Source organism: Marmota flaviventris, chromosome 11, assembly GCF_047511675.1.
Source record: "Marmota flaviventris isolate mMarFla1 chromosome 11, mMarFla1.hap1, whole genome shotgun sequence".
Taxonomy (NCBI): Eukaryota; Metazoa; Chordata; class Mammalia; order Rodentia; family Sciuridae; genus Marmota; species Marmota flaviventris.
Genome location: NC_092508.1, coordinates 85,921,398 through 85,949,015, shown reverse-complemented (window position 1 = coordinate 85,949,015; position 27,618 = coordinate 85,921,398). Strand labels below are relative to the sequence as shown.

The 27,618-nt window shown below is 36.6% G+C and overlaps 1 protein-coding gene across 1 annotated transcript in view; it reads left to right on the top strand.

Annotated features, from left to right (window-relative positions):
- Positions 1–25,094, top strand: part of Arhgap15 (Rho GTPase activating protein 15) — a 630,363-nt gene extending 605,269 nt beyond the window's left edge. The window contains exon 14 of the mRNA XM_071619213.1: positions 24,731–25,094. Coding sequence (XP_071475314.1) covers positions 24,731–24,914 — 184 coding nt within the window. The 3' untranslated portion in view covers positions 24,915–25,094. The remainder of the gene's footprint in view (positions 1–24,730) is intronic.
- The last annotated feature ends 2,524 nt before the right edge of the window (positions 25,095–27,618 follow it).

Genomic DNA, 27,618 nt, shown 5'->3' with positions numbered 1-27,618 from the left:
ACAAAGGGTCTCAGTGATGCAGGTGAGGTGAGATGCAAACCCTGGTGTTGGTACAAAGAAGACTTGAAAAGTGGTTTTGGACTTCAGGTGGGGAGTTTCCCACATTACTGCAGATGGATGCTGCCAGAATCTTCTCATCAGACGTAGGTCATTTTTGCAGATGATTGTGCAAGGCCAAGTCTAGAAGTCTAATAATATCAAGTTAAATTGTTCTAAATCATAATTCCCACTATATTCTGGTATGAACCCAAAACTCTGGAAGAACAACAAAAGGAAAGAATTGGTAAAGAAATGACAAATGTCTCACTCTCTTACAATGTCAAAAGGACTATTGGCAGAAAAATTGAAACCAGAATGAAAGAAAGGTTTAAAAGGAAATTGAGTCTGTGTTTACGAAAGGATTCCAATTCTGAGTGAACTGTCCAACTCAACCAGTTGCTTTAGAGAAACATGATTAAAGTGATGACTGAGGTGTTTTGTGTCCTAGCCTCAGTTTCCTTTATTCCCCTCTGAGTCCAGTGACAGCCAATCAGAAAGGAACCTGGCCTGGAGGCTTGTCAGTGATAATAATTGAAAACATCTGTCCATGTAGCAAGTGTGGGAAGCCAGTGCGGTTCCCTGACAGAGGGAGTTCTCAGGCAGCAAAGCCATAACCACCACTGTGCTCAGATTCTCCTTCACAGGCTTTTCTCACTGCCAGCTGTCTTTATTCTCCTGCCAGGAAAGCAAGGGGCCTGGGGCTCTGACCCAGGCTGGGGTTAAGTGAGCTGGGACTGGGGAAAGGAGGGGGACAGACTGGCTCATAGCTCGGGGTATAGAGACAACGGATAGGATATCTGATTGGGAATTAAAAAGCCCAGTGGCCGACAGAAAAGAATGGCAAACAGAGACACCAAACAGGCAACAGGAAGGACAGATAGACCACCATATAAGGAGAGTTCAGATTCTAGACCCAGGTAACCTGGGTGTAGATCTTAGCACAACTCTTTCAGCATGACAGCGAGTCATCTCCATAAGCCTCAAGTTTTTCATTTTTAAAATGGGCAATAATAATGGTACCAGTCTCATAAACTTGTTGACAGGAGAAATAAGATAATATACCTTGGTGACACAATGCAAAGATTGAACATGCATTAGCTTCCTATCAGAGAGCAAGTGGCTCTCCAGACAGCCATTGAGGTGCAGAAATGCAGAGGCAGAGACCTTACTGAGAGTTGTGCTATCTCCCTCAGGAGAAAGGAAGTCCCTGCTGATGGTGTCATAGAGGATTGTACAGTTAGCATTTTGTTTCTAAAATATTATTCAACCCCTGCCTGTGGCCTTTCTTAAAATACTTAACCAACCTGTGCTGCTGAGTTTCTGATGGTCTCGGTGCTGGCCTCTTTCTGCCCTGAGAGCCACACTCTGGACTGAACCAGCTTTTGGCCAGACTTACCTGGCTTCCCCTCAGTCCTAGGGCACCCATAGCTTGTTCCCCTGCCCCAGCAGTCTGAAACATACCAAGGGATCTCTGGTCAGAAAAATTCTAGTAAACGTTATTTCAGCCAACTGAGGAGAAAATTCCAGCTTTTAGGTTAAAGATCATTGAAAGCAAGGAAAGTTGAAGCAAGGCGAAGAAACAAAATAAAATTCTTAGTAGGAAGTTTGAGATATTCTCCCACCTGTGGGGATGGGATGGGGAGAAAAAACTTTATTGAGAATATAACCAGTAGATTTAGAAATAAAGCATAAACAAAGGACTCTAAAAGACAACATTTAGAAATATCAAATTATCCACATTATTTCATTGTTTAAAATACACTCTACATAAATTAATCACCCCTGGAAGCTGCATTAACAGCCGCATCACAATTGTATTTATAGTTCACTCAGAGCTCTTTGATATATGATGTTAAGTTGGAAACTAGAAAGAATAAATCCAGCTTGCAAAGAAGCAGAACTTACTTGTAGGGTGGATCTTAGTTCCTGAGAAAATCTCGCTCAACACATGGGTGGCAAGAAAGAATACAAAAGGAGAGACTTGGGGAGGCCACTTCATCTCATTAGTCAGGAACAGTTCTGTATTGTATATGTATCCAACATAAACACTTGGCTGAGGATGTTATTCTACTGACAGTGTTTGCCTTTCCTTATGGTCATCAGCTGGGTGACTACTGCTACTTGGCTGAGAAACACTTCATCCATAAAGAAAAGCTCCATAAGTAATAATGAGTGAGTTTGTGTTCATTGCAAAGCAAGAATTCAAATTCAACAAGAGACTTTTTTTATCCAATCGAAGTGAACCAAGCTGCTTAACCTAATTGAGCTTCAATAAATCAGGAGTGTTGTGATATCAGTAATCCTCCTAGATAAGGCATTTCAGTGAGGCACCACCCAAGACTGCAAATGCATAAACACAAAATAGACTCCGTCAGCCCTGTTCTATTCAGCAGCTCTGTACATCTCCTGTACTCTCTCTATATATAATCACTATTGCAATAAAATCATCACTTAATGGTTGACATTAGTAGATCTCCGTGACCACTGAAAGACTATGGTTGTCCTTTAATTGACTCTTCAATATGCATATATCACCACAGACAGATCTGGTCTTTTGATAAATAAGAAGTCAACAAAATATGGGAGAGGTGAATGTACATCTACGGGGAACTGAGTTTCTTAAAAATACTTAGTATGAAGGTTGTAATTTTTTTTTTAAATAAGAAGCTGGTCTATATGTACTAACCTGAAAGGATCTCTGAGATGTATCTCATTTGTATAGATTTTTAAAATTCTATTTTAAATATCCATCATCATAAATTTCTTGTGATATGTCCTAAAGTCACCATTTTTCACACCCCAATCCAGCTATATTTTCCTCTCTTTCTGTGCTCACTTCTTAAGAGCAATGTGGGTCAAATGCACCAGCAGCTTGCCTCCCAAGTTCCCAGACTCCTTCTCATACAGGAACACTTCATATTACTTCTGTATAGGTATGCAGTTTCCTTTTGAAATTACTCTTCCACAGAATGGCATGTTCTTGGCACAGGTGCCACAGTCCTCCATTCCCAAGCCCATATAGGCATCATTAATTAATCATATCATCCTTTCATATGGAGGCTTCAACTTCCCCAGGGAGCAGACAGCCACCATGCTGTCTCCAGATAGAAGTCTCTTCATCCAATGCCACCATTCTTTCCTAGGTATTATGAAAATGAAAATAAGGACTTCAGGCACGCCCTTATGCTTCCAAGAAAACAGAAGGTTCATGTCTGTTTTTTTTTTTTTAATCTCTGGTGTCTGCCTTTCTGTTTCATTCTTTATTTTAATAAATAAATGTATATCTTATAGTAAAGATTTATATACACACCACACATATAATATATAAAGTATGCATAAACATATATTTTAAATATACACATATATATATGCAAGATAGTACTACAAATGCCTTACAATTCAGGTTTCGCTTATTTTGCAATTGAGGGCTATGCCTGCAATATGTTTCTGAGCTTGTCAACTTTCCTTACAAATTATTTCAAGTTAGCAGACGAAAATGGTGTTTCAATTTGTTAAAAATTGAATTTCAAGTTAGCAGAAGAAAATGGTATTTCAATTTGTTAAAAATTGAATTTGAAGCACAAGGAAATTAGAACTCTTCCAGCCCAACTGTCGGATATTCCAAATAAGGAAACTGAGGCTGAGGAAGGCTAAGTGAATGCCCATAGTCCCAGCGATAGTAAAAGTAAAGCCAGGAGAGAAAAACAAGGTGTCCATTTCCTTGTACTAGCTGATCTTTCATTCCAGTCACATGCACTAATGAAGCTAAAGCTTTATTGAATTACTGTGTTTGTCCAAGTTCCAATGGTGGTCTCCTGGATCTCCATACAAGTCTATGGGTCATGGAATGGATTATTTAGACATTCTCTTCTGCATATATTCTCATTTAGATTATGACATCATTTAAATTTTTATCTTGTGTAGACTCTCCTTTGGATTATGCAGACATTTTCTGTAAAGAGCCAAGACTTTTGAAACCAAACCTCATGATTCCTGCATTCTATTTTTGACACCTTAACCTAAAGTAATTTCACACTAACTCATAAAAATTTTGAAAGTAGAACATCCAAAGATGATATTTTGCACGTACTGAATTCCCTACCCGCCCATCCCTCTAAATGTCATATAATACTGTTGCATTTCCAAATTATATTCTCCAGTCATCCTCTATAATTTTTTTTCAAAGAAAGTTAAAAGAGAAAAAAAGAAAGGGGGAGAAAGAAAGGAATGGCGTAGAAAAGAAAGACTCAACATCTTCCCTGACTGAACTCCGCTTTCCCTCCTGGACTTAAAAGAGAAAATGACAAAGAATATCTGGGGCCAGCTCTGTTCTGACTGCAGATAGAAAAATATTTAATTCAATCCAGTTCCCTTATCTGGAACAAAAGCTCAACCTGTTTAGCCACACTTGCAGCATAAAACTATTTGTAATAACAAAAAGTACAGAATGCTCAAACTTTCTACTGCAAGCAAAAATAGGAGGAAAGCTAGAGGTACTATGCTACCTAAACTCCACTATTTTACTGTTTAATGAGAGAGATAAAACGTGTGCATGAAATAACTTAGAGACAAAAATAAAACATGTCAACAACTTTGCAATACAATATGAATGCTTTAATGCCAAGAAAGCAAATAACTAAGAGATGAGAATATGATTCCTAAAGGCTTCTTAGTAAAAAAAAAAACGTTTCTATTTTGTTTTTAGTAGGGTGAATGGCATGGATATGGTGATAAAATCAGAAATAATTCAATTAAAAATGATTCAAATGTGTGTGACCTTAAAGATAGATGGCCAGGTAAATTGACCACTGGACCCCAAATGGATGAAATATATTTCATTACCTTTTTATATTTTTGCTTCTTAAAAATTAAATAAATTTTGTCTTTCAGATAAAATGTAGGCTTAGAGCAAAGCTGAGCATGAAGTACAGAGAGTCTCCATATACCTCTTCTTCCCCCAGTACATACACAAAGTTTCCCTGTCATCAGCATTTTGCGTCAGTGTGCATAACCCAAACAATATTGAGACTTCATGATTAATGAAAGTTGTCAGAGCTTTCATGCAACGAAAATAAGCACCATTGTAATGTCATAAACAACAGTTTCACGACCATCAAAATCCCTGTGCTCCATCTATTCACCTCTCTCTTCCCCAAAACTCTTGGACATTACTGATCCTTTGCTGTCTCCACAGTTTTTCTCTTTCCTGAATGTTATGCACTTAGAATCACTTCATTGGCGCCTTTCACTTAGCAACATGCATTTAGGGTTCCTTCAGGACTTTTTGTGGTTTGATAGCTCATTTCCTTTTGCCATTGAATCATATTGCGTTGTATGGATAAACCATATTTGTTTAGCCACTCATCTTTTGAAGAAGATTTGTGATCTTTTATAAGTTAAAAACAAAATTTTTTCAACATAAATTTTAACTTATTTCACCAATGCATTTCTCAGGTTAAGAAATGTGTTTTACAGAACATGTGTTCTTTCTGCCTTGAGACTTCGTTGGTAGATTATGTTGTAATTTTCAACTAACGTATCATTTTACTCTTTAAGCTCTAGTCAAGTTGAAGCCTATTTCACCCTCTTGCTTCTGTTCTTTGGTGACATGAGAGAAGTAAATTTTAGAATACACAACCAAATGATGAGATTTATGAAATTAAGTTGCAAATTTTCAATTGAATGTTAAATTATTGAATATCTACTCTAGGAAATGTCTTTTCATTTCCTTTACAATCATAGCACTGTGTTGTCTTCACAATAAATCAAAATATAATTTTACATTTGAAATTATGCCTTTTTTCTCTCTTCTTTGATTAGTGTTATGTCCAAAAAAGCAATTATATAACCTTTTCAAAAGTGACATCTAAGCTGTTGTGATTCTCTAAGTGGAAACAAATGTCACCTGGCACACCTGTGTCTTTCTTTTGACACCAAATCACATTGATAACTGAATTAATCTAATAGGAAAGAAAGAGGCTGCCCTGCCATTTGATGGGAATTTGCAATGAAAGCCATTTATATGGCCCTATGGTTATACATACACACTGGTTGTAAGACGGCACACAGGAGGCTTTGGCAAGAAAATTTTAAAGTTCAAGCAGAAAAAATAATCACAATATCTTTCAGTCATTTGCTGCTTGTATTTGTTTCCTTTAAATGCACAGCTAAATGCTCTCTCCACACAGATATTACTAGGTAGGCGGGGTATATCTTATTACCGAGTTATTTTCCAGTACATTTGGCGTAGTTAAGGTAAAGTGTATTAACTTTCTCTCAAAATAAAGATGAAAACAGAGTTGTGGCGGCTGTGAATGCTTCAGCCATTGTCAGGAAGTTAAAAACTGACAGGAGGTCCAAATAATCAACTCTGCCTGGTGCATATACCGTAGTTTCCCCCTGGGATATCTGGTCTAATCCGACAATGTATCTGACTGGCATGAATGTAGAATTACTTTCAATAAAGATTTTATTTCAAGCTTGGATGATTTCCCCCAAAACATCTTGTCACTAAGGCAAAGTATATCATAGAATATCTGATTTTTTTTTCCCCCTACAAGTCAGCTTTTGAGGGGGAAAAAAAATACACATTTCAACTCAAGTACTCAACTCAGGTCAATTCACTGTAAAAATCACATTTTAACATATCTAGACTGATTAAAGATTTGCTGTGTTAAAGAAATCAGGGAGCTGTCAAGAGAGCTTACCCCAAAGTCTGGAAATGTAAAGAATAAGTAACACATTTGCTCAACTCCAGTCTGCATTCTCCCTGCAGTAGCCTCCAATCGAAAGCTGGCAGGACAGATGACTCCACCCGCTAACATGGGACTTCTAGAAAATTTGTCTTTGTGCAAGTAAGGAACACTTAAAGGTCACATCTTCTAATAAGTATGAAATTGTTTCCAGGCTATAAGAGAAATATGAATGGCCTTGTCATGATCATACTAAAATGATCTTTGTTTCTCTATTTTCCTTGCATTTTCTTCCTTCATGATGCCACATTAAGTCAGCATGTTTGAGACAGGATAGCAGTAGGTAATAGCGTGTTACTCTACTCTGAATTCATTTAGATGTTTCATTGGGTGCTTGCTTACATTATTTCAGCCCTGGTGTCACATTGTTTAATTTATGCTTGGTTTATGTAATCTCAAATATAGCTTATGTTACCTACAGTTTCACCCTTTACTTACTAAAAGATCACAAATCATTTAATTTAGCTCTAATGGGATAGGAGTAATTATTTTAACACTTAATAATCATAATATATTATAATTATATAATATTTTTAAATTCAAAGTACCTTTTATCTGTACTATTATATAACTTCCATGTAGGCAATATGGGGAAAAGTGAAAACTAAGTGTGGGTAAGCGTACACAAAACTCTACAGAAATTGTTTAACCAAGAAGTCCCCAAACCTAGCCATGCACCGGGTTCATCTGTGAAGCTGTTTAGAAACTAAACATCTGGGCCTCAACCTTAGACTCTCAAATTAGAATCTCTTCCCTTTTTGAAAGGTTCTAGTCAGAGTGGAAAACCAGTTAGTCCTCATCTCCCTTTCTTCCTTTATAAAATAACAGTCAACAGAAGCAAAGGTAATCAATCACATGTAAGAAAAATTAACTTTTCTCTAATTTGCAAAGGGTTTTCACAAACTTTTAATCTAAGAATCCATGGGTCCTTTTAGCCATTAACTTCACTTTCTAAATGGGGAATCTGAGGCTCCAAGAACTGATAGAACTCTTCTATCACCACCCATAGAACAAGAGCTTAAGATTCTGAGATTCCAAATTGCTGCTTTTCCCTAAAGCAGTGATTCTTTCCCCCCATAGACAACAGAATCACATGCAGAGCTTTTAAAACACTCAGGCCTCACTGCAGTCCAATGCAACAGTCTCTGTGGGTGAGTCCCAGACCTTGACACACTTTTGAACAAGCCACAGATATTAACATGCACAGTGTATAGAGACTCCCAGCCCTACAGTGACCAGAACAAGTTTGGAAAATATAAAGTACTATACAGATATAGCATGATGGTTTTATCTAGCTTTGTTGAAGTTACAGCATGAATTCAAAGTGGAAAGGAATGACCAAGAAATTCCAAGTCTTCTCTTTCACAAATCCATTTTCTTTCCATTAGATGCTCTGATTTCCTAGAGCTTATGGCTGCGGATGCAGGTTGAATTTAACATGGCTCAGGTTATGTATTAACATGGGATAGGTATCTATTAACATTAGTGGAAAGAGAGGTGGAGCAGGGTGGGGAAGAATGTAAAGTCTGTGATGTGGGCTCAACAAAATCTGGACAGCTTATAGGAGCTCTGGAGCATCTAGGCACAACACAGTTGTTACCAGGTCCAAAAATGGCTTGACCTTTGTACAGTCATTGCCATCAGTCATTGGTCATGAACCATCTCCAAGGAGCCAGCCCTATAGGGCTGATAACTGGAGCTGTCTGCTGATTGAACTTCTAGCATCTGACCACAGTCCCTCCTTAAAGACAGACCCAGGCAGCATATCTCATGACCACCATAGTCTACCCTTTGTACCTTTTTTTATGTATGTTTAGGAAGTAGCTCTCCCAGGACTTCAGGAGTCCCTCTTCCAAATATAGTCTTTAAGAAAAAAGAAAAATTTAGAAGGATGAATAAAAAGACCAACAATTGAAGTTAGACCTCAGCTCAGCTCATTGTCTTATTCCCCCACTAACTAATCTAAGTTCCTTCCCTTTACCCTCAGTGATGGCTTCTGCTAGTCGTGATGGCTGAAGAGGTGCAGTGACTCAGACCCTCATCCACAAGGTGTCCAATGTTCCCCATGTCTTCTCAGGAAAGAATTTCTGCCCTGCCCATCAACCATCACAACTACAGCTGGGCAGCAGAGGATGTGGAGGCCCCATGTGGACCATCTGAGTACCACATATGCTGTTCCCTGTCTTTGTTGTGTAACAGCAGTCCTACCTCCTTCACTTGATCAGGTTAATTACATCTGCCTATGTAATGACTCTTACCTTGACTGATGGTCCCTGGACCTAAGAAGCCCAAGTGCCCAGAAAGCAGTTAAAATATTGCAATTGGGTGGATAATTATGATACAGTGATATAAACAGAAGAGCATCCTTAGTAGCTGCCTGTTTATTTTGCTCCTGAGAATGCCATGTTCTATTAACCATCTTCATGACTCTGTGAATCAGGTCCTCTTGGCGTCCCCTCAGGTTCTGCTGCTTATTATTAAAATTATGTCTACCTGCTTCTAACAATTAAGCCCCATCACCTAGCCTATATTATTTCAGTGTCTTAGGATCCCTGTTGCTATCAGTAAACTTAGTTCTGTAATATGCTCTCCTATAGTCATCCTTAATTTAGAGAGGAAAGCCTCCTATAATCACAAATTTTTGTAGAGTATTGGTGGTGCAAAGAAAGAGCTCTTCAGTTTCATTGATCTTGTAGTTTCTATCCACATTTTCCATTATTTATTTATTTATTTTGATACTGGGAATTGAACCTAGTGGTGCTCTAATCACTGAGCCACATTCCCACCCCCCCCCACCCTTTTGTTTTTGTATTTTATTTTGAGACAGGATCCCACTGAGTTGTTTAGGGCTTCAGTAAGTTGCTGAGGCTGGCTTTGAACTCATGATCCTTCTGCCTCAGCCTCCTGAGCCTTTGGGATTACACGTATGTGCCACTGTGCCTGGTTCATTATTATTTTTAAATATCTCATGCATTATACCAGCTAGTCTCCTCCACAGCTATAATACCCCAGAATCACCATTAGTAAGGGTTTTAACAATTGGGCTGTCACCCATTGTGCAAGGATCACTTGGCAGTCCCCCTGCCACTGTTGCTGAATTCCTCTTTACCAGTCAGGTAGCAGCTGACTTCAAATCTCCATATTATTGCTAGATTTTTTGATCATTCCTAGAAATAACAATGACAGGTTATGTTCCTCAGAAAGACCTTGAAACAGAGTATGACGTGGAAGGTATTTATTGAAGTTTATTCCCTGAGAGAAGAGGAGATGGCAGCAGGGTTGAGTAGAGAAATAAGTTAAACTGACTGGTGATTCCAAAAACGCCCTGTCCAGATGCACAGGGAGCTCTGGAGCACCTAGAGCTGATCAGAGCTGTTCCACAGTGGTAGGGAATAATCCAGCTTTTATATTGATAGTGAGATCTCAGTGCCCTTAAGCAGCATGGCACATTGCAATGGAGAAAAAGCCTAAAAAAAACAAAAAAAAAAAAAGAAAGAAAGAAAGACTACTGGAGGCCATCAGCTAAAACCACAACCAGGCAGGAAGGCTTTCCTTGGAAAGGGTTCTATGTGGCCCATCTCTGATACAAAGTAGCCACCATCACTATCAAATTGATTGACATAACAGTGTCCCTTAGCAGCCTGGATACTAAGCTTTGGTGAGGCCCAGTATAATGCTTGGTAGTGATTCTAAAAAAATAAAATGAGACATGTCATCCTGTTCATAGACCATGTTACAATGGGTGATCACAGATGTATGTGACCAGGGTGATAGAATCAGGTTAACCCAACATCTATATTTATAAGGACATACTCAGAAATTCTCTTTTAATTTCTCTATCACAGTATGCACAATAAATTTGTATGTGTGAAGGCAAATTAAATAGTTTTCTATCTTTGAGCAAAGTATTGACTATGTTGTGAAAGTGTTTGTATTTCTGAAAATTTTCAAACATTTTACCTAAAATAGAATGTGAAGGTCATATTTTAGATGGCCAAGAAAAATAGTTTCATGATCTTTAATTTCAAACCATCTAAAGTATAAACCAGATGAAAAATTACACTCTATTCTAATCTTTCCAGTTTCTTTCAAACTGAGTACATGCTGGAAACTGATCATCATATATCATATAGGAAGGGAAAAGACACTGAACAGTTACAGTTCCTTAACAAAGCCTCAAGAAATAATCTCTTTCTTAATTTCTAGCTTCATGTTCTAGTTTTCTCAGAGCAGATAAAAAACTCAGTTTGCAAGAATATAATTTCTTTCTCAAAAACCCATTATTATTATTATTACCTTTCAATCAATTCAGATTATCTTGCAGATTGCTCTTGTTTTGTTTTGTTTTGTTTTCTGGAAGTCTGGAGGCAAGGGCAGGGAGGGCATCTGTTTATATGATATTTCAGCCAATATTTATTGAGCACCTAGTACTATGAGCCAAATACAAACCTTGGTCTGGGGATACAGCACTAGGCAGAAACAGACCAAGATCTTGTTCCTGAGATGTTTACATACTGCTAAAGAAAGATAATAAGGCAGATTAACAGAGCAGAAATAACAGAGCAGAAAGTGGCTGACTTTGCCACCTCTGTAGGACAGGGCTCATTCCTTTCTGGTTTCAGTCATTATCTCCAGCTTCTGATCTGGGTCTGGGTTTCAGTCACTCACTCTTCATGTGATACAATATTCTGTAAATCCCTTAGGCCACCTTTGCCTATCTCTACCAGGCAGCAATTTCTATTTAATTGTTCCTGATATACTTGGCATGGGAAACTCTGGAATCTTGCTATATCACTAGGTTTTTCCCTAGGAGAAAAATATCTGGATATATCTTATCTCAGAAATCTCAAACCTTTTAACAGCCTACATATGCAGGAAGGGAGAGTAAAAAGACTTGGAACTGAGCCACTTTCATGAGACCTCATCAAAGTCTCAAGTCTCCTTGGGTCTCCTCCCCTAGTCCAGAAAATCTTTCCCTAGTCTGGCAGTAGCGGGGTAGCTTGGTTCATCATAGATCCTCCAATCTGCAATTAGGGGATTAGACCTTATGCTGACTGTGGCTCTGAGTTCTTTGGCATGTAGGCTTTTGAAACTCAAAGGCACAGTCCTTTGCAATTCAAATACCTGCGCTGCAAAAATCAAAAGCACTTTATCTGCCTTTCTGCTGTCTCACCCCTCTATTGAAGCCATAAATGCTGCTGGCTAAATCCTAGAGAATGACAAGAAGTATAAGAAAGGGTGGGGCAGATACCTTAGTTATTACATTTTTTTCTTTTAAAACTGTTTGTATTGAAGCAATTAGTTATTATATATTATCCTACTTCTTCTCAAGTGGTACTTTGACTTTTCCAGTATGTGCATTCTCTTATCATTAATCTGGAAGCCCAAACCACTCTTCAAAAGTCATTCAACCTACCATCTAATTCAGGAATCTCAAAAGTCCTGGCTGAATTCTTCTCCTGATAGGAACTCATGGCCATTTTATGTGTAAAATATTTAACAACTTTGAAATGATGTTTCTACTACTGCTCCAGTATTTATAGAAGAAAATTTATACCAAATATTAGTAGACATTGTATCTGAGTGGTAGAATTATGAGTGACTTTTATTTTCTTGCTTTGACTTGTCAGCATTTTCTAAATAATTTTTTCTAAATAAATTTTCTATAATAAATATGAAACCATTACTGTTTTGAAGCCACCTTTTGTATTTTCACAAGACTAAGTTCATACAAAGGTGACCTGTCTCTGGACCAGTTCTATTAATAGAACTACAGGGCAAACTGCTTTTCCTTCAACACCATGGCTGTCTGCCTTCAGTCAACCTGGCTTCCCTAGCTGCTTTTTCCCAAACCAAACACCTCAGTCCTTCACACTTCCTTTTAGAATCACCTAATTCTGCACATTTACCATGGTGCTTGATGAGGCTTATAGGGTCCCTCTCAAAGTCAAGTCACCATAGAAAGTATCTAAAAAAAAAAAACAAAAAAAAATTTTGTTTTGGTTTTGGTACTGCAGATTGAACTCAGGGACACATAACCACTGAGCCCCATCCCCCAGCCCCCCCCCCTTTTTTGTACTTTATTGAGAGACAGTGTCTCACTGAGTTGCTTAGGGTCTTACTAAATTGCTGAGGCTGACTTTGAACTCCCAATCCTCCTGCCTCAGCCTCTCAATCTTCTGGGATTACAGGCATGTGCCACCTTGCCCGGCCTCAGCAAGTAAAATTAAGAATGGACCAAAGAATGATGATACCAAAACTGAGACTGATTCTCTTTCAAATGTTCTGGAACCTCTTAAATAAGGAGACAACTTTCCAGAAAACTGCCAAGGATATTATGTAGATGCTCTTAATGGATGTAAAGTAACTCTTCACTCATAAAAAGAAAAATAAAAGAGAGGTTGAAGAATTCTGACTCTGCATACAGATAGTATTACTTTTAGGTTTATCTAACATAATGAGGCAAATATTTAAATATTTAAGTACTATATTTCCCACTAATATCATATAATTAGGCGCATTACTCTGTTTGGCTTAATTAATGCTGATCCATGTGCCACACTCGATACTCTGAATAAAATGTTACTATTACTATTACTAAACTGTTAGGTTGGGAAAACTCAGGTAGACAATACTAGCCTATTATAACTGTTTTCTTCCTAAAAAATACCCCCAGAATGTGATGATCTATTTCATAGCCTGTCTCCTCTATGTGCTCTTGAGCAGTGTCGTACAGGATGATGATATTATGGGTGGTTATTGGTATATCAGCAGAGCTCAGGGAAACAAAATTAAGACTTCTTTTGATGTTGAGCTGGTCAGATGTGGATATCCAAAGCCATTTTAAAACTTAAGGGAGCCGGATACGGTAATACCAGAGGCTCAGGAGGCTGAGGCAAAAAGATCACAAGTTCAAAGCCAGCCTCAGCAATTTAGTGAGGCGCTAAGCAACTCAGGGAGACCCTGTCTCAAAATAAAACATAAAAAAGAGCTGGGCATGTGGTTCAGTGGCTAAAAAATCCTCAAGGGAAACACCTAAGAGAAGCTATAGTTGAAATTCTCTTATCATTTCCATTCACAATGGAAATGAATGGCTTCAAAAGCTTCAAAAACTGTATGAATCTGGAGGGAATAAGTAATAAATACTAATTTTGTTTTTATTCCATCTGAACACTCTTGTTATCTGTGTAGATATAGCCTTGGATGTTAATTAGGAGATCAACATATCAGAAATATATCACCCAAGACTGTTTGCTGACTGATTCACGTGTCTCCCATATCTTCCTCAGGGCTTACTATTAGGAAGCCTCCTAATTTCAAACTCAAAATTCTTGGATTTTACTACCTTGCAGGGGGAAAAAAAAATCAATATCCCAGAGTATCAGAGATCTGCATCTTAATCTAGACATGCCACTTACTTTCTACATGATTTTGATCTAATTACACAATCTTTCTTGGTCCCATTTTTGTTCATCTGAAAATTTTCATCTGGAAGTTTTTTCACTTATAAAGAAAAAATGGAAAGAGGAATATTGATGGAGTATAATAAAGTTACGTTGATTTAAGCAGCGAAGTACTAGTTTAAAATACACACAGGGATCATAGTGGAATAGATGTACCAAAAGTATGTGTAGCTGTGAGTGTAGAAAATTGTGCAAAAGAGAGGTAGCATCACAAATCAATGGGGATGGGGGCTTATTTAATGAATGTTATTACAGAAATAAGCTAGCTTTGGGGAAAATATAAATTTGTATGACCATCACATTTCATCCACTAAAATATACATAAGGTAAATTGAGGCTGTATTAAAAATTACATTGTTTTTTAAAAAAATCTAGGAGATGACTTTAATGATATTTATCTGATCTCTTTTAATGATGAATTTTATAATGATAAACATAAGGATAAAAATTTCAAAAGAAATAATACTAAATATGACTAGATAAAAATTGAAGTAAGTAAAATTAAGGAAAAAAGAATTGGGAGAGTATATTAAGAATACTGAAAAATTACTCTTTTCAATACATAAAATCTCAGAAATCAATAGATTCGAGGATGTTCATTGTAGTATTGTCTTTAATTGCAAAGAATTAGAAACATCCTGAAAGACCACCAGCAGGGAAATGGTTAAATGCATTTAGGTATTTCCATGCTATGAAATGTAACAACTGTTTAAAAAGAATGAGATATTTTTATATGTACTGACTTGGAACGATGCCTGTGATATATAGTTAAGAGAAAAAATTATATCATAATTTATTTTATTATTTCACTTTTTATAAAAAGGAAAAATTACACATATGTATTATATATAATCATATACCTATCTTATATAAATTATTTATTCAGATAGATAATAGATAAGCTGGCAGATGAATAAACAGGTAAGTAAAAACTCTCTGGAGGGAGCACCCATCTGTTAATTATAGTTATTATGAAGGAAGTCATTAGGATACAAGGGGAGTTTTACTTTTTACTCTAGATAATCTAATTTTTTATTATTATATATTTTAAAACTATGCATTAATTTTGTTTTATGCAATAAATAAAATTGATTAAACCCACAAAAGTATACATTCTCAATAGGAAAGGGGGAGGAGATACTCACAAAAGGGGAAATGCATGCAACTGCTTACTTGCTTTTGTTGACTTCTCCATTTCCTAAATTCAAAGAAGCACCTATGGTAATTACTTTTTAAAGAATAATACCAAATTATAATGATATTAACAAGATTAATAGGCCTTCCCACATCTTATCACGTCTTAAGAAACAAGAGTCAGGACTCAGTCATCCTTGCTGGTTCTCAAGGTGTGGGTCCTGACCAGCAGGAGTGTGTATACTGCCTGGGAACTTGGGAGAGTGCAATTTACCTCCACAGACTTGCTGAACCAAAAATCTGGAAGCCCAGCAATCTCCATTTCAGTATGTGTTCCCAATTACTCTCATGATCAGAAATGCTGGAGAACCATGGATCTACTTTTTCACCCTAAGGCAAGGTTTCTCAACAGTACTACTCTTGACGCCTTTTTTTTTCCCCCTGTTAGCACTAGGGTTGAACTCAGGGCCATTGTACCACTGGGCTACCCCGACCCCAACCCTTTTTTTATTTTTATATTCAGACTGGGTCTCAGTAAGTTGCTGAGGCTGGCCTTAAATTTGGTATACTCCTGTTTCCACATCCTAAGTTGCTGGGATTACAGGTGTGTACCACTATGCCTAGCATACTGTTATCATTTTAAGCCTGATGATTCTTCGCTGTAGGAGACTGCCCTGAGTATTTTACAATGTTTAGCAGTATCCTTTGCCTCTGCCCACTGGATGCCACTAGCAATTTGCCATCTCAACCAGTCATAACCTTCAAAAATTTCTCCATTTTGCAAAATACCTCAGGGTGGTTGGGAGGGGAGGAAAACTAGATTTGCCCCTGGTTGCAAATGCTCCAAAATTTGCAAAAAAGAGTAAATGGAAATATTTTTATTAATTTACAATCTTACTTATTCGAAGTAATCATAGGGAATAATCCATTCTGTCTCACATGAGGTAATGACTAATATGTATTATACATATTTTATATGTATATATTATGTAAATATATAACATACATATGACATAGAATTATTCATGTTAGAAGTGAAAATGATGGATACAGAGTTACATAAAAAGTATTAAATAAAGAAAATTATATAGAGTATTATATACTTTTTATATTATTATATAAACATTTGCATCATCTAAACGTTAGTAATGTCATTCCTTTGCTCAAATCCCGAGAATATCACATTTAGAATTAAATCCCAAATCCTTGCCAAGGCCCCCCAGTCCCTCACAGTATCTTTTACCTCCTTCCTCTCTCTTCTTGGCATGCAACCACACTATATGCTGTTCCCTGCTTCTCAAATCACCAAGCACAGCTTCACCACTGAGGCATTGTACCTACTAAATCCAGCCTGGAATTCTCCTTCCTCTGATTTGTGCATTTAAGCAGGACTTCCTTCCTTAAGGTGTGTTCTCTGAGCATCCTATCTGCACTTTTCAGCACTCTCTGTTTATTAGGGTACTACTTGGAAGTGGAAGCAGCCAGGCCCTGCCCATACTAAGAAGACAGGAATTTCTGAGGACACTTTCTGGGCCATCAGGATTTTTAAAAGTATCCCCAGGATCAGTGGAAGAACTACAACTTCTCTTCTTAGTTTTTTTTTTTTTTTCCAAGTACTTCAGCACCTGAAATCCCATTTGTGAATAGTATAATATTGGTTGTCTGTTTTCTCCCACAAGATTAATGGCTCCTGAATACCCAGGAGAATTGGCTCCAGAATCCCCCACAGATACCAAACTCCATGGGTCTTCAAGTCCCTTCTGTAAAGTTATATCATATTTGCATATAACCTATGCACATCATTTGAATCATTTAAATTATTCCTTGATTATTTATAATACTTAATACAATGTAATGTTGTGCAAATAAGTTGTTATACCATATTGCTTAGGAGAAAGTGACAAGGAAAAGTCTATGCATATTCAACACAAACACAGGTTTTTCCTCCAGTAATTTCAATTTGCACTTGATGGAATCTACAGATGTGAAACCTCTGGATAGGGAGGACTGTGCAGGCTTAATCTAGGCAATGACTCTATTTCACTCATTGCAACTGCCCCAACATTCAGAATGGTGTCCAGCAAGTGGTGGGTACCTATAAATTTTTATGAAACAATAAATGCTTACATCGAATTATCAATGCTTTTTAAAAATTATTTTCTAATAAATTTTTCAAATGTTTTTTAAATGGAATAATGTTATTTTATAATAAAAAAGGTTAAGGCTGATTTTTAAATCTGCTTTTTAGAACACTGATATATTTGAAGCACAGGGATTAGCACATATAAGACATTCAATAAGTAGTAAGTAATGTGAATGTTCCTTTTTGGTATATAGTATGTCAGAGGTTTGGCTCTGATATTTCCATTTGTCATTGTTGTTACCTTACAGAATACATATTTCAACTAGAAATAGGTCATTAATTGAAATCTATGAGCTATTCACTTTTTAACTTTTCAGTTCTTATATCTTATTAGATAATCTGAATATTGTTGTAAATGTGCTTCAGGACATTTCCATAATGTCTAACAATATAAATGTGAAACAAGTAAATAATTGAAAATGTTTCAGTCTTCTGCACTGAAATTAGTGCAAAGTGGTTCAATAAATAAAAAAAAAATCAGAGCATGTTAGTTATCAATATGCAATTGCTACATAAGTCTCCTTTTCTATAATGTGCTTTGAAAGAATTATATATATGCATGGCTTTAAAGATTATTTAAAAGGAAAATGTCAAAATATAGCAATAACTTCCATTTAGGATGATGGTTTTAAGCTTATTTTAGAAAATAATAATGATATAATATCTAGATATAAAATTGAAGGCTACAATTAGTTTAAGCTGATTGCTTTATAGATTGACATATAAAAGTGGCTGAATCATCTGTGAACAGTCGCCTTGAAACACATTGATGTTAAATGTAAAAACACTTCATAAAGGCTCTCCCAATTTTGTAATATTTAAACATTATTCTGACATACAACTAACACTTTAAGGGATAAGGTGAAATTTCTGATAATTTCCAATTCTTATAAAAAGGCCAGTGCAGACAGCAGTATAGTTTGTGCAAATTTGAGGGTAGGCAAGCATATGGTTAGCATGTATCCCTCCAAAATAGTTACAGCACATAAGAAACATAAGTTGAGCATATTGAAAATTTATTCTATTTTTAACAGCCTCTCTTCAGTTAAGTGGTCAAAGTCACAATTAACATTTTGCATGCAGTGGCTGAGCTATATTTTGAAAGCCAGGTGTGACCTGATGGCAAGAATACATTTACCATCATGTTTTTCATTCCAATAAAGCCATTCTCAAGTTATGTATGTTAAAAAAAAAAATCACAGCATTCCACAGATAGGGAGAAGAACATTTATAATACACCTCTATAACTTGAGAATTGTCCTGCAGGCAATTAGGTGGTTCTCAATGTCCTTTGCAAGTCACTATGGTAACAGCAAAGCACAAACTTAAAAGAAGTTTGCATTCGTATATCTTATTGGACTGAGACTATTATTAAATGCTTTGGTCTTCTTAATTCCACCTTAACTTTTAGTTGTCTCATAAAGCTCTCTTTCAGTTTCTGTCTTTTGGGTTTTTTTTTTTTTTTTTTTTTTTTTTTGGTTGTGATTTTATGCAATTAAAATTTCTTTGAGTTAGAAATTCAGCTCACTTTTGGAAAAACTTACCTAGCACATAGCTCTCTGATAGGATTGGGGTTTTTGGTTTTATTTTTCTCCCCCTTCTTCTCTCCACCCCCCCACCTCTTCTTTTTGGTCTGGGGTTCAACATCTATAGCACTGGATTGTAGATTGTTTCTAAAATAATCTTAAATTGATGGATCATTGCTCCTTTCATTTGGGTCTGACAAAAAGTAGCTCTAGCATTTCCTCTTCTTTTTTTATGCTATAAACTGTATATCACTTTACAACTCTTGCCAGAAAAATGAATACTTACCCATTTCAAGATTTTATAAACTTGAAGTTTACTTAGCAGTATAAGAATTGCTTTTACAATGAATATATATCAAGTGACTATTTCATAAACAAATTCATAAAATCATAATTATATGTTTTGTCAGGCTGTATAAAACTAAGCAGTATTAATAAATAACCTTTCTCAAAAAAAAAACTTTCAGCTTGGGATCTTTTTAGTAAAGCATTCACAGGCATTATATTTTGAGTTCATTATGTTCCCTAGAATAGGTATCTTTGCTATAGGGTCTCTTGGGAATAAATTAATGGTGGGTAAGCGTACATTAAGAATAATTTGCAAATATTGATTAAAAATCTAAATTTTATTTACCTTCTTACCCATTTATCAATTCACTGTATGTTACTATCTCAGCCATATCTTTGCCCTTATATTTCTCACTCAGATTTTTTCTTTTACCTCGTTTTTTGTTTTGTCATAAAAGATGAATTTTTACTGAAACTAGTTTTAATTGTTGCTCAGAATTGATAATGCTTTCATGATGTTTAAGGATCAGTGAATTCTAACTCCCACAAGAAGAATAAAACTGACCAGAAATGATCACAAGTGACATCGTTCTGAGTTAGCTGCTACAGATATGAAATCAGTGTGACAAAAGGGGGTAAAATTCATAACACTTTGGAATCATATGTTGTAGGCCCTTAGGAAATCACACTACAGCAGAATTTTCTAATGTATTTCCTCAGTGTCACTCACTAGAATGAATTGATGTACAACATTAAGTAAGTTACAGAAGATACAAGTTAAATAAAGATGAGCAGGGATATTTTTCTATAGGACTTTTCAGAACCTTTATGAAGCTTTTGTGTGTTGTGAGTTTCCAAAAAGAAAAAAATGGCACATAATTTTCTCTAAAGTTTTTATTTGGAAAGCCATTTTCATGAAGCATGTCAAAGATATGGTGTTTCACAGAACTTTAGTTAAAGCTGACCTGGAAGTATTGCCCAAATCATGGTCAAAACATGTTTGGTTTCTGAATTGGACCCTTCCCTCCAATAATACAATTCAACTGCAGGGTACCCTACCAGAAGTCCAACTCACTGTTTTTGAGAATTTTCATCCTTAGATACTAGATTGAATAAAAGCCATGCAGGCTTTTATTTCTTTCAGTAGACTTTGTTTTTCTTCTTTACATGCTTTACTAGTTGAAGCCTTTAGAAAAAATGGCACTCGCAATGCCCAGCAGGTCCCCACAGTGAGAGTGGAAATTATGGTATCTGTGATGGAAGATAAAAACAAAAGAAAGAAAAGAAAAACAAGAAATATAAATATTTTTTAGGATAGTATTCCAACTATACTTTTGAAATTATTCTTGACTCCTTATGTGGTCCTAAATCAACAACTTAATGATTTGGGAGTCTAGCATGGTAAAGAATAAGTAAGTTCACGTTACAAGTTTCTAGCAGCATTAATACATTTCCTAGATACATTTTGCCAATTTGATAGTCTTCTTCACTAGATATGTATCCACACAGTCTATTATGAATGTGTCTCACCTAACTTAAACTTTAATATGAGAATGTGTGTGACTTTCAACATGTATCACTTGGGTCAGTAATTGGTGACTTCTACTCTCAGCATCTTTTCTAACCTAAAGTTTATTTATTTCTCAACATAACAACTGTTGCTTTATTGACATTCAAAAAATAATTGAAAATTAATATGTATGAATATGCACATATACTCATTCATTTTGTAACAGGAAATAAGCAAGATAGCATATACTCTATATACTTCACATCTGCATTTTCTAATTAGCTTTCTTTTGTAACTGTCTCTGATTAGATGTAACTTTATTTTCCCAACTAAGGAAAAAAATTTTAAAGCTGCTATGAAAATCTAATCTGTGATAATGCAAATATAACAAGAATAGAAAACTATGTGTTATTTTCAAAATTTTGCATAGAACAAGATTATTTTAAAACACTTGTAAGTTAGAGTTTTATTAAAATTATATGCAAAATGTGAGAGAAATGGATACAAAGAATACAGTCTTGAGGTGGAATGACTATTCCATATTTACACATGTATAAAAACACAAATGACTATTTGTACAGGAAATTCAGGAAATTGATGCATTGGCAGAAATCCATTCTGGGAGTCCCCCTCCATGGTCCATTGGCTAGGACAGTCAAAAAACATTTGTAAATGGAGGCTCAAACATGCATCTCTAGTCTCCTTCTCTTTGTTCTATTTAAAGTCCTTCTTGATTCCCTCCTCTGGATTTGGCCTTGCTCTGGATTATAAAACCAGGTTTTTGTAAGCAGGAAAAAAATATATAAGAACTCTTAGGAAATAGGAAAAAAAAGAGTCTAGCTGCAAAGTTATCAGCTGCATCACTCTTCCAGTCTCCTTGCTTTCCTCTAAGGGGCTGCATTTCACTAGCTGGGACCCCTTGGAGAACTGAGATAGACTTTCATTCACCTGGGTTTCTCCATGCTGTGGACTATTACAAATTCTACCCCTAACCTCCTGACAGCCATGAGTGCCCCCTCCAATGATCTGCTCATGAATCTGCCCCAATTTCTAGCATTACCTTTCTGAGTATGACTCGGTTTTGGACTCCCAAGTATCCCAAATGTCATTTTGAAGTGTCCTCTTCCATAGCTTATGACCAGGGAGCCCTGTTCCCTGATAGGAAATCCTTATCAGTTTAGACTTTTACTACCTGTTGTCAAAGTCCTCAAGGCAACTTTTACTACTTTTTTACTCAATTGATTATTTATGTTATTTTTCTCCATATTTTCCCTTAAAAATATTTTATTGTGATGGAATCAGAGTTCATATCATTGAAAAATACTAATTTAATATAAAAAAAACTCTCTTTTTCCTTTATAGTGAATCTTACTAATGGCTTTTATAATACACTTGTCCAGGAGAGGCTTAAGAGACATCTTAAACTGAGGTAATTGGCATGCTGAAGGGAGTAAAAGCCCACTTCATTTGCCCTTATATAGGTAGGAGGATACTTACATAATTTTATAGGCTTTTGGTAAATGAAGTAGCAAAGTGGCATAGCTTTTTATATTTCAAAGGAAACTTTATATTTGAAGTTTCTGATAACTTACTGATACTCTAAAAATATGAAAATCCCTTCCAGAAATGTAGCCATGCCAATAATGCTCACAGGTACAAATGTTCTCCAATAAAATCAGAAGAAAAAGGGAAATGTGAGACAGAATATCTTGAATGTTCAGTCCAAATTTGAGTCAGTTTGCCCACAATAAATCTATTATAACAAGGCTTTCAATCACAATTATGCAGCAAGGAATAAGAATTCAGACCCTGTGATGGATCTTATAATCATGGGGAAGGCGGCACAGTGAAAGGTCAGGCCAGTTATTAAACCCAGAGGCCATAACAGATACCTTGGCAGTGATGCTTCCAGTAGTGTTGGAACCACATTTCCTGGGTTTGAACTTCAGCTCTATGTGACAGCAGCTATTTCACTACTCTGTCTCTCTGCTTTTTTTTTTTAAATAGGCTGAATAATAGAATATACTTTGTGGGGTTTTTATGAGGATTAAATGAGACAATAAAATTGCTTAGAACAATAGTGATTATTATCACTACTGGGTCAATATAGGTTAAGTACTTTTATTGGCCGTGTTATGTGCCATGAACTTGTTCTGTGGGCAGGTATAAGCCCATACACATATGGCTTTGGTCTTTCTCAATCTCTTTAAGGAGAGAGAAAGCATGGCCTTAGCCATATGACTAAAAATGTGTGTTAGTCTGCTTTTCATCACTGTGACTAAAATACATGACAAGAACCCCTTAGTGGAGGGCTGATTTATTTTGGCTCACAGTTTTAGAGGATTCAGTTCATGGTCAAATGACTCCAAGGCAGAAACATGGAAAAAGGGTGTGGCAGAGAAAAGATGTTCAGATCATGGCAGACTGTAAGCCGAGGGGGAGGGCAGGGGATGCTGGCGGGGCGGGGGGGGGGGGGGGGGGGGTCAGGAATAGACATAGTCCCCAAGCCACACCCCCAGTTACCTACTTCCTTCAGCCATACCCCACCTGCCTACGGGTAGTACTTAGTAATCCATCCAAATTATTAATTCATCAAATGATAAATCCACTCACGTGGTCAGAGCTCTCATAATCCAATATTTTCACTTCTGAACATTGCTGCATTACCTAGCCCAAGAGCTTTTGGGGGGACATTTTGAATCCAAACTATAACAGGATCATAACATACTTTGGAGATTCAGGTTTGTGCAGGGATAGAAATAAAGCAGGTCTCCTCTGATTTGGAACTAGGTAGCTCTGCACAGGACAAACAAGGAGAGTTCTCTGAAGTCCAACCAATTCCACAATGTCCATGCTAAGCTCCAAGGCTAGAAAACCCACTGTTTTATAATAAAGTGTTCCTTTGCCCTCGCTTGTATTTCCCTTGGGTTGGGTTTTCTGGTAAAGTTCAGAGTGTAGTGTTACTTAGCACCTTGTCTTTCTACATGCCATCCTTATTTCCTTATTTTCTTAACATCATTGTAACCTCATGATTCTGAATTATAATGTAAAACTAAGTAAGCACCAGCTATTAGGAAAACATTATTTTTTTAAGCATTGATTTTTAGAAGGAGGCTTTATTTTCCTTTTAGGAGTCTTGTGTTGATCGGGCAAGGCAGGACCCTTAACAAAACCACCTCCCAGTGTTTTGTTGGTGTGCCAGCTCTCCATACAATCAGCACACAAGCAAAGATTTATTTGGTTCAAATGGGACTCTTCTCTTTTTCTGTGCAAACACTATAGGATTCTGCCTTTTGTTGACGCATGAGGTAAATTGGCTGTCTAAATGACTAGAAAAACCTAGAATTTTGCCACAAAATTCAATGTCTCAAAACCTTGCTCCTCTACAAAACATTTCAGATAGCATTTGCCAGGACAACTTTACTCACTCTAATCATTAAAAACTTAATTTTTCTCAGTCTTTATGTCTGTCATCAACTATTACTTATGCATATATTTTTATATTAATATTGTTCAGATACATATATTTTAAACATGTCTCACCTGTCTTCTCCATTGACTGTAAGAATTTCAAAGGCTGAATCTTAATAATTCCACAATAAATTTTTGCTGCTTAAAATATTTATTCATTCATTTCACAAATATTTGTTGAGCACCCAAGATGGCCTGGTATACAGGGGATAAAAATTCAATAAGATGCTGTATCCTTTTTACTTCCACACTGAAAAACATGAAATAAATATAGATAATTAAATAATGTTATAAGTGTTCTAACTCTGTTTTACCAGAGTTAAAAAAAATTTAATTGCAAAGGAACCACAATTTTACTTCACATTTCCAATAGAATCTTTTTTTCTTCACCCCTCTCTCCACAGGATAGTGGCCAAAGCCTCCAAGAACCTCATGTCCACACAAAGCTTAGGGATTGTATTTGGACCCACTCTTCTTCGAGCAGAAAATGAAAGCGGGAACATGGCAGTACACATGGTATACCAAAACCAGATAGCGGAGCTCATGCTGAGCGAGTACAGTAAGATCTTCGACTCAGAGGAAGACTGACAGACAAGACAAGTTACTGAATATGTTCACATCTGTCTTGATGCCTAATATTTTTACATTTCTGTAAACATATTTCTGAAATATTTTTTTCCTTTCAGGCGACAGATGCCTCATTTTGTGAAAACTTAATGATGATTTTGTGCTTAAGTTCCAAACATTTGAATAAAATAATTGACAATATTTGTCTATACGTGTTCTACATTAACCCCTTCATTGCTGTTCCTTCCAGCACTCTGAGAGTACATCCTACACGTCTCATACTCATAAGTAGTGTGCGGACTACCACAACCCTGAAGTCTAGCTCCATGCTACTCCTGGTTTGAGGTGTGAGGGCATGTGTCGATATGGGTGTGCAGAGTGAGTATAGCTGAGAGTATGGGTATGTGTGCACATGTTTACCTTCCCACAATCCATGCTGCAACAGGCATGTCCCCACACTTCTATGTGTCCACTGGAAAAGCAAATGGAAAGATAGAAGCCCATAACTAAGAAATGTAATGTAAAGAGATCATGTTTTGAACCAAAACAGAGATTTCATCTTTCAAGAATACTGTCCAGCTATTCTCATTGTTACATGGTGAAATTTATAAATACAACATGTTGGATGGTAGTTTCTCTGGAGAAAAATCGCAATTCAAAGCATTTTCCATTCAATAATCTTTTCACAAACACAGTTCGTAGTTCCGTAAACGTATTAACTTATAAATTAGAGGCAAACTTAGTTTCCTGCAATTTTGATCCTTATTTTATACAGGAATTTCATGACTGCTCACTTTTAATGTTAACATCCATTTTGAATCTTCATCAAACTGTATGTCTCCCTTTTCTCTGGCTATGTCATTTTATGTAGAATTTTTATTATGCTTCTGAGAATGCTTTATTGGTGAATTACATTAAATCCATCTAGAAAGAACTTTTTTAAAAGGCTTTTTTTTTTTCTTCGTATGCCCTAAGGATTACTTGACTAGACTTGGATTGCTTTATCCATTTGATGGTTAGTTTCAGTTGTCATGGATAAACAAAGGGGTAACTGTCTAGAATATATCAAACATTGTTTTATTTTGAAAAGTATGTTCTAGCTGAACATATCTCATGCCCGGTTTTATGAAAGTATTCTGCTGATAAAAATGTAGACTTATGTTTGACAGCTTTTTAATCAAATTCAAATGGAATAAATAAAACTAATCCAGGGTGATAAAGAGTAAGTCTAGTTATCGATTTGTTCATAAAATGAAAAATAAAGCATGTAAATAAAACGCGTGAAGCATGGATCCAAGAGCAAACACTTAGAGCAATAATGAGCTCAGGGCATAGGCTGTGTGCATTGATGGGGTGTACAGAGAGGAAGAGAGAGAGAGTCTGCTCAAGAGATAGCCAGATGTGCACACAGCTCCAGAATCCACAGAGCTGCCTGAGGAAGGACAGGTTCATGGGCCTCTTTCAAATGTCTTTATTTTAGCAAGGTGCCAGTAAATGGGTTCATGGCCAAAGAACAGAGAAGCATCCACATAAATGCTGAAGTGTGGTTCATTGAATGGGATGCATATGTGTACCACAAAGCCAAGAAAAGTCACAGGAGACTGAACCCCATGGTCTAAAGTCACCAGTAACAGCGAGCCAACAGATTGGCTAACTTTACATGATTCTTATATGAAAAAAAATGTAATTATGCCTTTCAGCAAAACACAGAAACATGAAACAAGAGTTTCTGGCATTCTATTTCGTCTTCCTCATTTCCATGACATTCTCAGTTAGGTCTTCTCCAAGACTTTAATTATTTCTTTTTGAAGGGGGAATAGCAGATTTAGTAGTTCTAGCATTAACATCTTATCCCTCACATGAGTCCATCTTTAAAGTTATTCTGGAAACATCAGCCAGAGAGAAGTAGCATTGAAAGCCAAATACAAGTGGCATTACCTGCTCTGAACAGGGACTCACAGCCCCTTGTCTCTGCTGCCTTCCAGATTTATAATCTTCAAAAGCACCAGCTTCTTGATTTCCAATCTGATGGGATTTAGCCTGATTCAAACCCCAGCTGTGTCCTGTCCCTGCCTGCTAAGGGCATTTAATCAGAGAATGTGCTTCCTCTCTGGAGAAAGACCATTCCAAGGTGCTGAGCCAAAATGCCCATCACAGGATCTGACTTATACACACTGAAAGCACAGAAAGGGTTACAGCAGAGGGTCATCAGATTCCATAACATCTCTAAGGCAGGAATGATGGTTGTTTCACTCTTCCAAGTTTTAAAGCCAAGAATGTAAGTATACGAGGTTGACTCACTAAGAAGTTAGATTTTATAAAGCTGATTAATATTCCCCATCAAGAAATCTTGAAAACCCAACAACCACTTCTTAACCACCTAGTCTGAGCCAGGCACAATTATAAGCACCAGTGATACATACATAAGGTGTATACTTCTAACCTCCCTAGTTTCACTGTCTGGTGAGGGGGAGAATTGCCTAAGGATTTGTTACAGTTCAATACAAGATCAGGGACTTAGCCATCACCAGGACCATGTAGCCCCATCGTTCAACACATATACATACAGATGCTCAAAACGCACTTTTGAATGAATGGATAAGCAGAGGCTGTTACAGAGATATTTAAGAAGTGCACTGATTGACAAGAGGACCAAACATCAAGTTGTACCTGGGGGAGTTAGATGAGGCTTCACTGGGCAGGTAAAAGGAGGGAGTTCTATCTA